The sequence below is a fragment of the Centruroides sculpturatus genome, unplaced genomic scaffold (genome assembly GCF_000671375.1).
Source record: "Centruroides sculpturatus isolate CEXI.00-Female unplaced genomic scaffold, Cexi_2.0 scaffold510, whole genome shotgun sequence".
Taxonomy (NCBI): Eukaryota; Metazoa; Arthropoda; class Arachnida; order Scorpiones; family Buthidae; genus Centruroides; species Centruroides sculpturatus.
This window is the reverse complement of record NW_019384743.1, coordinates 337,015-350,987: the sequence shown is the minus strand read 5'-3', so window position 1 is coordinate 350,987 and position 13,973 is coordinate 337,015. Positions and strand designations below refer to the sequence as shown.

Here is a 13,973-nt window from a genome sequence, read left to right as displayed (position 1 = left end):
AAGTTAACACTTCAAAAATCAAAGTTTTTCCTTCTTTAAAAATTAATAAAATATTTAATTTCAATACATATGCTAAATGCAGAAATTAGTAAAAAGTTACTTAAAAAAAATATAAATATACACACAATTTTGTTTTATGATTTTCATCTAACATGGTCTAGAAAAGTCAATTCTCTTTTTACACAACTTATGAATCATTTTTTAAAAAAGTTCTTAGAATTTTTAAAACAAAATTTGTATGATTAATTATACATTTATTAAATTTTACAGGTAAGTAAGTTACAATTGTTTCACCTCTGATTTTTTAATTAAAATTTAAATATTTTGTTAAACACATCTTATTGTATTAATTGATTTATCACATTATTTTTACTGGTCTAGAACTAATATTCTGGTTTACCATAAGAATAGTATTTTTTTTTACNTACATTTAATAATTACAAATATTATAGTAAATATAATTATAAATAAATTAATATTAATTTATTTATAATTATATTTACTATAATTCCCAATATAATCCTGCAGACCAGTTGGCTTTAATCAAAAATCAAGTTAATGGATGTTTATATTTGTTGTAATTTTATTTTTTATTAATCATTAGCAATGTTTTGAAAATAAATGAGCTACTCAAAAATTTTAACTTGTTAATCCTAAAGCTGGAACTATCTTCTAAATACTAAAATTTACACCTTCCTCTCACTTTCCAGCATTCACTGATTAAAAACGAACATTTTTGGCTACCTTCAGTGGCCTGCATTAGGTTAAGCAGATTAACTCTATCTACTTAACCTAATTATAGAACTTGGAATAAACATTCGATATAGAATCTGCTTAACTTGACACAGCCCACTAAAGGTAGCCAAAAATGTTTATGTAATTCAGTAAATGCTGGAAAGTGAGAGGAAGATGTGAATTAGTACTACTCAAAACTATTTAAACAAATCTTATTTGTTCTTTAAAACAATTTTTATAAGTCTTTTGACTTAATTATTGAAGCTATTATGTAGATTATTTTCTGTCCTTTTATTCATGTTCAAGAATATTTCATAAACTTTTTAATTTTATTATTTTTAATACTAAAAATCTTCAAAAATTTTATAAAATGAGTTATAATTCTGAGATATATCACATCAAAATAGTTTACAAAAAATGTTCAGAAAATAAGAAAATAAAAATTAGAATGACAAAAATCACTAAAAAAAATAGTGTTTGCAATGTACTGTACTTTTTAAGAGAACTTCTGCATATTAAGGAAAAGAACCTCTGAATAAAAGTTGATTCTACTAAGTGACTTTATTTTTCTGTGGTTTAAAGAGATTGTTATGCAAAGAGACATTGTAGTTTTTGAATGTTTCTTCTATTTGTTATTTTAAAATGTTCAGAAAAAGTCTAAAATTTGAATACTTAAAATATGTGGCAGATGCATTTTTCAACAAATAAAGTATTAAATGAACAAATCATCTTTCAAATTTGGAAATAGAAATATTTAACTTTATCCATTTATACAGTATTATTAAATTTAAATAGATATTGTTAGTTAAATAATATTTAATATTTACTGAAACTAAATATGAATTAATTCTATTTTATAAGAAGCTTTTTCTTTCTACAATCAATATTGCTATGATGACAGGCTTTGTTACATACATAACTATCATAAAGATTTAGTAACTATAAATTTCCTATCACTAGTCTAATGTAAATGATATAATTGACTAACCTTCATTTTATTTGTTATATCTTCAGATCTTTTTTTCAAATTTTCAGCTTTGCTTGCTAATAAATCTTCTTCTTTACCCCATTTCCAATTAAAACCAAGATCATCGTAGTCTTTATTACTGGAAATAAATTATTACACTACAGTAATTAGCTTTAATTTTCAATATATTTTCTTATCTGTAAACAATTTTAATTACTTAGCCCAAGTTGATACGTAAAATGAATTTGGACGAGAATTGTCCAAAGTAGCTTCATCCAAAAGTCGTCGTATAGTTTCCTGAGTTTGACTATCTAAAGTAGTTTTGATAGTGAATTATTACATTTTATTTTAATTTTTCGTACTAATTAGAATATTTACCTGAATGTGGTTTATCTAGTTCTTTTAACAAATATAACAATTTACTTTGAATCTGGCAGCATTTTGCTTCCCACTCACTACATTTACTATAAAATAATAAATAAAAACATTAAATTAATGATAAAAAAATTATTGCATATAATTTTATTTAAATAAAACATCAGAATAAATTGATTTATTTACACTATTAATTTATGTTCTCTTTCTTCTCCATACTTTCTTAACTGATTTAATTCAAGGATTTCTTTATTAAGAAATTTGTTTTGCAATTCAAAAGCTTGTAATGCATCCTAAAAAATTTAATGACAAATAAATATCTATATACATGATAAGAATTACTCTTTTATGAACTGAAATTATAGATTGAAAGTGACAATTACATTAAATTTATATATTTGCAGCAAGTATTTAAGTATCAAAGTTAATACCTCACTAATTTTTAATAACACATTAAATCTCTACACAAAAATTAAAACAGTTTGATAGAATATCATAATATAGAGTTAGTTTAGTGCAAATATTTTGATCTCTTCTATTGATGCAGTTTTCTTAAATAAGTTAATTTCTGAATTTTTAACTGTTTTAATATTAACAGATGCTTAAATGAAATCATAAATTAAAATTGTTTCCAAATGTGATAAATATTGCTTTCAAAATTTAGAGATTTTAATAAAATAATAGAATGACAACATTTAAATTGACAAACAATCTAAAACTAAATATTTGCAATTTAAAATAATACAATCAGATACTAGCAGAACTAAACCAAAGTATATTATATAAATTGTTTACATAAAATCATCATAAGTGAGACATACAGTATATATAAGTATATATGACATTTAATCAAAACATACTCAGACTACACACACAATTTTATAGTTAGCAAATGGTAAGGGAAACTAGTGACATTATAATTATAATATAATCAATTGTGAGTTGATTTCCACTGAATTTGTATCATAAAGTATTTCCTTTTGAGATATGTAGTGATTTCTGTAATTCTATTTTCTTTTAAATTTGGAAACAGAACCATCAAATTTTAAAAATATCCTTTGAAGATGATATAGTAGGGCATCGATTATCTGACTCAATTGGGTGTGTACCCAATTGAGTCAGATAACTGAAAAAAATCAGATAACCGAAAAGAAGGAAAAAAATACATTTTTAGTATAGTATATTAGTATATCCCACATAATTAGTATATTAATATATCACTATTAACCAACTTTACGTTGAATTTTCATCAATATTAAACCTAACAAATTTTTTTATTAAATAATAATCGTCACTATTGTATCATTAAAAATTATTTTTAAATTATTTTATTGCTCACAAAACAAACAACCACTCATAATTAGAAAATTAAGTCTCGTTTAAATACTGGCTTCCTTTCAATGATCGAGCCAATGTTGCCAGCTAAAACACACAAAAACAATATTAAAGTAGCCAAGACAGCCAAATATTGTAGTGCCACATTACTAGCGGACATTTGAAATTTGCCGACTAGAACGATCGGTTAACCGATGTGTGAAATCCACAATTTTTACGCCGATGTCGGAAAAATCTTTGTAAACAACTCCGAGGAAAAACCACTCTTGGTGAGAACTATATATCGGAGGTCACCGATTGTTTTCACATTATGGTGGGAAAGTTGACAGTTAGTTAATTGGAATGCACCATAAGTGTCAACAGAAGTCGATCATGTGACTCATTTCCCACGAATAACGTATAAGAGCTCGAGTCCCTGAAAGCTCCAAGCGATCCCTCGGAAGTTATACTTGGTAGATGTGCCATATTTGTCTCCATACTCCAGATGAAAGGACATATGACCAACTACAGCCATTTGAGCTTCCATCGCCATTAACGAACATATTCAACAAACGCATATTAGACATATCAGCATAGAGGTATTTGTAGTTTTTAGAGCTTTGTGAACTCTCTCTCAGACTAGCAGGTAAAGCTATCAGACTAGGCAGGTAAAGCTATTATTGTCCCTTTTGTATAGTGAACTTATTTAATCGCATTTAACCTATGTATCCTAGCTTAGTTATATAAATAAATGCTTGTTTAGTTTTTAAACCTGTCTCCTGTCTCTGAAGGAAACCTGCCGACTTACTGACGCACTCGCCACTCAAATTTTTGCCCTCCTAGCCATCCGACAAGCCGAGAATGGGTTTTACCAACCTGTTGCAGAGTAAATGGTCATTTGGGATGAGCCCAGTGGTCCACTGCTAATCTCACAGATGTGACAGTTAATCGGAGGTCAGATAATCGATGCTCTACTGTACTTTGAATTAAACCATATACCTTAGTTACTTGTGTATAAGACAAGGTTTTTATTCATTTTTCACTGCTTCAAAAACCTAGGTCATCCTATATGCGCAAGCGAAGGCATTTTTGCAATTACTTTTGTGAACCATGTGTTTGCATTTTTTACCAGATGCTCACCCTCTGGTGACAAAAAACAAAACTATTTTATCTGAATTGTTTCAATCATTCTTGTGTATTGTCAGGATTAAATATGAATAGCAATAGGAAAAGCAAAGCTTTTGAATTTAATTTTAAATTAAAATTCCATAATTACATGAGAACCCGATATAAGTTTTAATCCATTCCACATGAAAACATGTTTATTCAGAAATCAGAATTTGGAGAAACTCTTAAGTGTAATCAACAGAGTGTGGATTCAACTGTTAAGAATTGGCAAAAAAGGTTCCTGATTGTCCAGTTTAACATGAACAAATTATGTTATCGATTTTGCAAGATTTTTCCTTAAAGTTTAAGATACCAGTAATTTTTGCAGGACAATGTGTGCATTTATGTGAATTTGACATTTTATTTGTGATTAAACAAAATAAAATTGTATTAATAAATCTAATTTTCTTTATTTTCATCTTTAAAGTCACACCTCATCCTATATGTAAGATCGTCTTATAAGCGAGTGAATACAGTATTTTGAATTGCTTTGATGCTTTAAAGGCAGAATTTAGTGAAGAATAAGACAAATGAAAATAAGGTAGGTCTTCAAATTCCAAAATTGTATGGAAAATATATCCAAGTTTGCATATCTATATGCATGCTAACTGGTTACTGATTTAACCAGGAGGTTGAAAAAAGTAGGATATCATATGACTCTTATAAAACATTTTAAACAATGTTTTTGGTATGAATTATATTGCTGCCAAATTTGTTCCTCACTTCAATCCTGACTTTCACAAAGTGAAACATGAAGAGAATTCATGAAAAGGGGTGAAATCAGACCAGATGTTTTAGGTAACATCATAACAAGCAATAAAAGTTTGGATTTATGATTCAGACATAGAAACAAAACTGAGATAAGCAGAGGGTCATGGGTAAATTCTAATGACCAGTTAATCTGCACAAGATCATGAGATCCAATCTCTACGTCAATGGATGGCTTTAAATGTGTTTATTAAAAAAGTGGAGACATACGATCATAAAATCCAGTCTCCTGTCAGGATTCCCAACACCAGCTAGGGTAATTAGAATATGTGCCCTAACTCGTGTAAACAAAATCAAGAGGTGACATCCGAGTGACATCGTCTGCATAAATTATAGGAGGGGCTTGAAATATACGAGTGGGAGTGTCACGTTAGAATACTAATCGAGAGCAATCGACAAACTCCTTTCTAAACAAAAACAAAACTAATTTAATAAAACTATATAAAAGTGGTTACAAACTATAATATAATAATATTCAACAAAAATGACTATAAAAGTCTTCAATTCTAGATTGACCCTAATCTTTAGGTATTCTACCTTCAGAATACAAGAGAGAGTTTACAAAAGTACTATTATAATACCTCCATATTATTCTTGACTTGTAACCTTCCTGTCTTTTGGGCAGAAGTTCAATCTATAAAGTATGGCACTAAGTTAAACTTGAGGATACAGTGATAGTGATGTGCCTGGAGTTTAGCACATATCCTCTATACTATTTTTATCCTCCAATACAGATTAAGGATTAAGATCATCTGACTGTGTCATGATGAGTCTTTTTAGTTTAGTCAGCCCTTTAGTCATGGGAGATAAGATCTCTCTCGGGAACTGACTGTCAACACAGGAAACATTTGCTCCTTGTTCTCTCTGATTTTTATCTTTGATAAAAATTTCGAATTATTATTATTTTATTTAATTTTTAAAAGATTTTCTATAATTTCTGGGAATATTTTATCCCCAAAATATTCAGAACTCACAAAATAAGTCATCACAATGGAGAGCACTGAGTTCTCTACGACCAAAAAATTAGCAACTAAAGTCAAATCTGAAAGTAATAATCATCTCATTTTCAGTTTGCAAGGACTTCATTGTAAACAAGGTATTAATCAAAATTTTTATCTTGATGTTCTGAACCTCAAGATAATTGGTAATGTCAATCAGAAAAAAATAACCTAAATGTTGGAAAGTTTTGTTATGAAACAAATTCAATGAATATTTTCAAGTAAAATAAAACATCACTATAATATTGAATTGTATAAAAAAGAATATACAAATATATTTACTCTTGCAAAATAGGTATTTTATCTAATTGCAAAATTTTACAAATAGTTTGTGAAATAAATTCAATGTTTTCCCATTTTTGATTTAGACCACTTTCAAAATCACCAGTACATATACAATCCATTAAGTTAACATAGAACTGATCTCATGATCATAAATAATTGTTATTGACAAATTCAAAGAATTTTTCTATAAACCAAAATGTAAAGAATAGTTTCACAGACTTTGCCTGAACGAAAAGCAAACTAAAAAAGATAAAGAAAAAATTTTTCAAATTAATACTTAACCTGTCACAAATCCATTATATAAACCTATCATAAGTTTAATTAAATCATCATTAATACAAGTGTGTATAATTTTAATATAAATATATAAAATTTATGTAATGTTAATCAATTAATATAATTTATAAATAAAATTTACTTGAAGATCTTCCATCTCATCTTGTTCAACTATAAATCCTGACTGTTTTCCTTGACTTTCTTCAGATGAATCATTGCTGTTTGTTCTGTTTTCAATACTTTTTTGTCTTTTTTCTGTTTCCAAATCAAAAATCTCATTTGTCAAGTTTACAACAATTTTATCTTTCTCACCAAGTAGTTCTTCAAATAAAGCTATTTTTTCCTTTAATTTTTCTATTTCCTTTTCTAAACGACTTAAAAAATAATAATTGAAAAATGGTAATTTTAATTAAAATTTTTTTTTGTTTAAAATTTATCAGCATATATAATTTATAAAAATGATACATATTAATACAATGCAAAATATATTTCTAAATTTAATAATAATAAATTTCAACTAAATAATAATATCAAATCAATGTATTAAAGCTATTTCATAGATTATAGTTCTTGAAAAATTTATAAAATTTGGCATTACAATTTTAAGGATTTTTAAGAAACATTTTTTTGTATAGTAATATGTTGTATGTCAAGAATCAAGCAAAAATAATATATAAAATTCTATCAATTTGAATAACTCCACTAGAAAATAGCAATTTGAATAAATATAAATATATATATACTAGCTGTTACCCACGATTTCTCCTGCAGAGGTTTTGCAAGCAAACCCCATTTACATTCAGTATTTCAACAACCATAGTAATTGTTATATAACACCTAATGCTAAGAATGATGGGAATTGCTGAGAATCAAATGAACTTGGTACTTGAACTTTCCCAACTCAATTCAGTATTTGAAAACAAATTTGAGGGGAAATCACTCAGTACTAGATTGAATAAATGCTACAAGAAATTTTTAATTAATAACATATTTTTATTTTGTCATCCTTAAAAATAAAAAAAAATATGAAAGCGTTACTTCTGATCAAGATCAACAAAAAAGCTCAGATACTTTGTAAAAAGAAAACTCACTCATTTAACTAAAATTGATATTAATGTGTCATACAGTACTTTTAATTGTGATTATTAGTTAATTATTTATTAGAAATAAATCATTGATTGCTTTAATAAATATATTTCTCTTAGTAACAAAAAACAATAGTATATCTTTGTTAACTTTTGGAACATTAATCCCATGTTTTTTATTAGTTCTTTATTTTGTATAACATGGTACTTTTTTGAAACATAACTAACGTGTTTTATAAGATACCTGTACATCATAGTTTCAATATTTGTTAATAAAAACTCATTTTAGTCTTATAATCTCATTAATATCAATTTTCTTAAGCCATGCACAGATATCTAAATAATCTGAACAATTACAAAAGTTTCTTTCTGAAAATGTTATAAATGGATATAAACCAAATTGATACTAGATTGATACTAGCACTCAAGAGTTTTCTTTCATTCTATAAAAAGTTCAATATTTATGCCTTTTGTTTCCTTTTCTTTTGTTGTCTGTTTTGACATTAATCAACTTTGTTTTAAATGTGTTGGAATTAAATGATGATTAGTATCTGAAATATTATATATATATATATATATATATACACACACACACACACACACACACACACAATGACACTTTTCGTACTTATTCCAGCAACTTTATTCAGAAATGAGAATGTTTTTGGTCACCTTTAGTGACCCTCTTCAGGTTACAAGCCATTCCATTCATCAATTCATTTAAAACCTAGAGAAATGTTCTACAGATATCATCTTTTAAAAAAGCATTCTACATTAATCATATCCATAGAACAGTTCTCTATCTTTTAAATGATTGATAAATGGAACAGCTTGTAACCTGAAGAGGGCCACTAAAGGTGACTAAAAACATTCATATTTCTGAATGAAATTGCTGGAATAAGTACAAAAGGTTTCATTGTGTGCATATATATATATATATATATATGTACTTTCTTACTACGTTATATGTAATAATAAAAATACATACATACGCTGACTTGCAATTTTATGTCATGTTTTTTTGTTAGTGTGGGTTAAATAATGTCTAATGTCGATTGNTATTTCGAAATCTGTCACATTCTTGTTGTTCAATAACTAGTTGATGATTTAATTGTGCTAATTCTTGATCCTTCTGAGTTAAAATATCTATCTCACCCTGAGTTGATGATGATTTAAGAAGCCTAATTCTATTTAAAAATAATAATTTCAGTAAAAATATTCAAATAATATTCATTTTATAATCAATTTGAAAGACCAAAATCATTAAGATTTAAAAACAAAAGTTAGAATTAGAAATATATTAAATTTTAATAAAGAAATTTTATTAAATAATCTTAGTAATATGCAAATTTAATGATGTAAATCAATCCTGGGTTTCTAACATTTAATTCTTTAGATAGAATTTAGATAGAATTATTGTAATAAAAAAGTTAATACTAAAATATTTTACAATTATCTTTCTTTCAATTTGTGTCACTAATTTATTTTCTCTTAAAAAAATTACGCTTCTTATTGTTTAAGCCAAGACAATGCACAGTACTTGATTGATACTTTTCAAACATTCTTCCAGATTTAAAACTTTCTATAGAAATTCCTACAGAAATTCATTACAGTACATAAAAGAACATGCTAATTGTATTAGAATCTTAAAATGAATTATAATAAACTGGAAACAGTTTTGTTTATGATTTTCCTATTTCCAAACTATCAATAGTTTATATTTTCTATATTTTAAAACTTTGAAAGAAAAACAATCATTATGTGAAAATTAAATACATGGGTAGGCTGAAAAGTAATGCACACATGCTTGTAGAACACGAACAAAAACAAATAGCAAGATCGGGCAAAAAGTACATTAAAGTACAATTTTTAAGCTTCAAAATCATATATTTATTTTTCAACATAATCACCGTTAAGGCTAACACATTTCTCCCAACGTGTAACAAGTTTTTCATTCCGTCACTGAAAAATTCTTCCGACTTTTCTTTGAATCCAGGACTTGACAGCTGCCTTCACCTCATCGTTCAAGGTGTAATGATCACCCTTGAGGTCTCTCTTGAGTAGAGGAAAAAAATAAAAATCTCAAGGCGCAAGATTGGGGGAATAAGGAGGGTGTAAAATTGGTTCAAACTTCAGGTTTCGCAGAGCCTCTCCAGTTGCACGCAAGGTGTGTGGATGGATGTTGTCATGTTGCATTATTGGCACCAGGCTGCCTCTAACATGACAAACTCAATGTCGGAAGTGTTTTAGAGTCTGTATATACTGAGAAGAATTAAACATTGCAACGAGGAGCAATGGTAATCGTCTGTGGCAGTGATCAGACATCCACTGCGTGTTTCATCAACAATTATGGCTTTTCCAGGCTCGCAACCACGAAATTTTATTATCCATCAATTTACAATAGACCTATCAACAGCATTGTCACCATAAACAGCCTTTAAGCGATGATGAATCTCAGTAGGAGTCACTTTTTCAGCAGTTAAAAATTCGATAACGGCACACTTTTTAACTCGCGTTGACATAGCAGTAGAACACGTCTCCATATTTCTGCTTCTCAAAATATACTGAATAAATGCAACAACCTCAAACTGTACATACGCATAGAGGGGGAATGTTACTTCAATATGCCACCTGGCACGCTTCTGAAAATCATTTCATTCATGCTCTACATGTGTGCATTACTTTTTAGCCTTCCCTCATAGATAACCCTAAAAAAAAAAAAAAAAAAAAATAATAAGTTATGAGCATTGAAAATTATTAAAACAACTTCTTACAGAAATACTGGAATGGATAATTCACACTCAAGAACCTTAGAGTCCAGTAACAACACTTTAATGGAAAACTAACATTTTTAACCGTACCCCAGTCGTCCTCAGGTTTTTAACTAGTAAGATTAGAACATGAAATGCATAGAACAACATGTTTAAAAATTATTTTTAAAATATATGGAACAAGCTAAGCACATGTAGACAACTTTTAACCATATATGTTAAAATGGCAATAGAAATATATCTATACCATAAATAATGAATAATAAGATATAAATAATGGGATAGAAAAAGGTTGCTAACTGCTAGTGTTTAGAAAATGATGTATATAAATATTATGCATCATGCTAAGTCCCCATTTAATTGTAATTTTATAAACTGTATTTTTAAATAATCAAAAATACACTTGCTGTAAATCACTTGCTACTTGAGTCATTTAAAACTTTTCAAAAACGTTTTGAAAGTTTCCAAAACTTATTTCTTAGATTTGATATGTTATAATAAATCACCAGTTTAATAATGAAATCCTCAATTTAAATCATAATATAATAAATAACTTAGTTATTAATCAAAACTTATCTTAATCATTCACATTTTCCATATTAGAGTATGTTTAAAATCAGTAAAAATATAACAAAAATACAAAAAAATTTCAATTATTAAAAATAACAACATTCAAAATAATTTATACATTACAGATACTTATAATAAAACTTAACCTGAATTAAACAAATTTTCAATTACAGTAATACCCCGAACTTACACTATAGGTGGGATCGAGCGATAACCACGTAAGTCGGGGTATAATTTCGCAATTTATGTAAAATCCAAGTCGGATGTATGTAAGCTAATAAATGTTCTCGTTAATCATATCTCGTCTTTTGATTCGTTCATGGTTACAAGAAATCACCACATAGACTCTCTTGAGTCTCCGTAGATATAACAAACACAGAAATAAATAACACAAAATAAATTGTAGCTATGTGTCGATTCCGCACGACACGTCCAAACATGTAAGCTGAACAATAGTGTAGGGGGAGTGAGTAATCAAGAGTTGCGTGGCGCTCAAACAAAAGACGAATCCATGAGATTTGAAAATCACATAACTCCGGGTTCACGTAAGTCGGGGTAGCATAAGTCGAGGTATTACTGTACTTACCTAATTTTTCACTCAAAAAATTTTTTGAGTTAATGTATATTTTTAGTTTACAAAATATCAATTGTACAAATATAATTACTATCGAGCATGAAATAATAATCTAAGATAAAATAAATATATTTACAATGTATCTTTTTCCATAATTATATCATTCAGTTGCTGATGTAATACTTTCACAACTTCACGACTTGCTTCCAATTCATCTTCAACAGCACACAAATCATCTTTCAAACTAATGAGTGCTCCTTCCAGCTATAATTTATAAAAATTGTGTGTGTTTATTTTGTTTTCAATACTAAATTTTATAAAAATTTTTTAATTGAAAATTTAATTATTATATGATATTTTAAATAATTCATAAATATATACATTTATTTATTATTAAATTAATACAGCCACTCCCCTACTTACAAATGTTTAACTTACAAACAATTTGACCATATGTCTAAAATTTAAATTTTCTGCAAATTCTGAAGTCCTCTTGCCACTTATGGGGTAGTGTCAATGTCAGTCTTTCTTCTTCTTCTTTATGTGTCTTCTCCTGTCAGGAGGTTGACAACCATTTCATGCTACCATGACCTATCTTGTGCTTCTCTTGAGCACTCTTCATACGTTAAGTATGTCCAATTCCTGATGTTGCTGAACCAGTTCTTTCTTGGCCTACCCCTACCTCTTTGCCCTTCTATCATTCCCTCTAGTAATAGTTTTTGTAGGCTGTTGTGTCGCATAACATGACCCAGATATCTCACAATTCTTTTCCTTACTACTTCTAATAAGGTCCTTTTCTGGTTTGCAATTGCCAGGATATCTTCATTTGTTCTTCTTGCCTTCCAAGAAACTCTCAGCATTCTCCGAATCATCCACATTTCAAATGCCTTTAATTTCTTTTCATTACTTGCATTCATTGTCCAACACTCTGCTCCATAAAGCAGGGTTGACCAAACATAACATTTTGCCAACCTAATTCTTGTTTTTATACTAATTTCCCTTGAAGTCAGCACTTGTTTCATGTTTGTGAATGCAGTCCTTGCAATTCCAATCCTTCTTCCAATTTCCTTATCACTCCTTCCATCATCTGTAATCATATATCCCAGATAGACATAACTTTTGACCTGCTCCAGTTTACTGTTTCTGATTTTAATATTTAATCTTGGAGTTTCTTTTTCATTGGAAATGATCATAGTTTTGGTCTTTTTGCAGTTCAGTGTTAGTCCGAGTTGATTGCTCAAGTTTGTAATTTCCTCAATCAGTATCATTAGATCTCCTTCACTTTCTGCCAATAGCACAGTGTCATCAGCATACCTAAGATTATTGAAATTTCTGCCCCCTATGTTAACTCCTTTTAGATCTTTCACCTGACTGAAAATTCTTTCTGTATAAAGATTGAACAAAATTGGAGACAGCACACAACCTTGCCTAACTCCTTTTTGAATTGGGAAGCTTTGCGAACATTCTTTGCCAATCCTTATTGTAGCCCTCTGTCCCCAGTATAAATTGGCAAGTAATCTGACATCCTTTCCATCCATACCATTTTCTACTAGACATCTAATAAGGTAATCATGTTTCACATTGTCAAATGCCTTTGTATAGTCTATAAAACAGAGAAAAATATTCTTCTGTTTTTCCCTATATCTTTCAATAATAGTTTTCAGGTTGAAAATACCTTCTCTTGTTCCTTTATTCTCCTGGAATCCACTTTGTGTTTCACTAATGCCTTCTGTCCATCTTCCCTTGTTTCTATTTAACAAGATATAAGTTAGAACCTTTGCCACATGACTAATTAGGCTTATGGTTCTAAACTCCTCACATTTAATTGCTTTTGATTTTTTGGGGATTGGAACAAATATTGACTGTTTGAAGTCTTCAGGAAGGTATCCCAGTTCATAGATGTCGTTACATAACTTAGTCAGGGTTTTGATTCCTCCATCATCTAGAGCTTTAATCCATTCTGGTTCTATATTGTCAGGTCCAGCAGCCTTACTGGGTTTAAGTTTACCAATGGCTTTTACAACTTCCCATTTGAGTATTGGAGGACCTTCTAACTCCCTGGGAGACTCGATCTTCTCCCTGTCGCCT

At 28.7% G+C, this 13,973-nt stretch overlaps 1 protein-coding gene across 1 annotated transcript in view; it reads right to left on the bottom strand.

Moving 5' to 3' along the window:
• Nucleotides 1-13,973, bottom strand: part of LOC111628414 (TBC1 domain family member 2B-like) — a 39,539-nt gene that overhangs the window by 7,980 nt on the left and 17,586 nt on the right. Inside the window, exons 4-11 of the mRNA XM_023372188.1 lie at nucleotides 12,022-12,149; nucleotides 9,030-9,157; nucleotides 7,709-7,715; nucleotides 7,028-7,259; nucleotides 2,264-2,370; nucleotides 2,081-2,166; nucleotides 1,920-2,013; nucleotides 1,724-1,841 (exon numbers count right to left, since the gene is read on the bottom strand). Coding sequence (XP_023227956.1) covers nucleotides 1,724-1,841; nucleotides 1,920-2,013; nucleotides 2,081-2,166; nucleotides 2,264-2,370; nucleotides 7,028-7,259; nucleotides 7,709-7,715; nucleotides 9,030-9,157; nucleotides 12,022-12,149 — 900 coding nt within the window. The remainder of the gene's footprint in view (nucleotides 1-1,723; nucleotides 1,842-1,919; nucleotides 2,014-2,080; nucleotides 2,167-2,263; nucleotides 2,371-7,027; nucleotides 7,260-7,708; nucleotides 7,716-9,029; nucleotides 9,158-12,021; nucleotides 12,150-13,973) is intronic.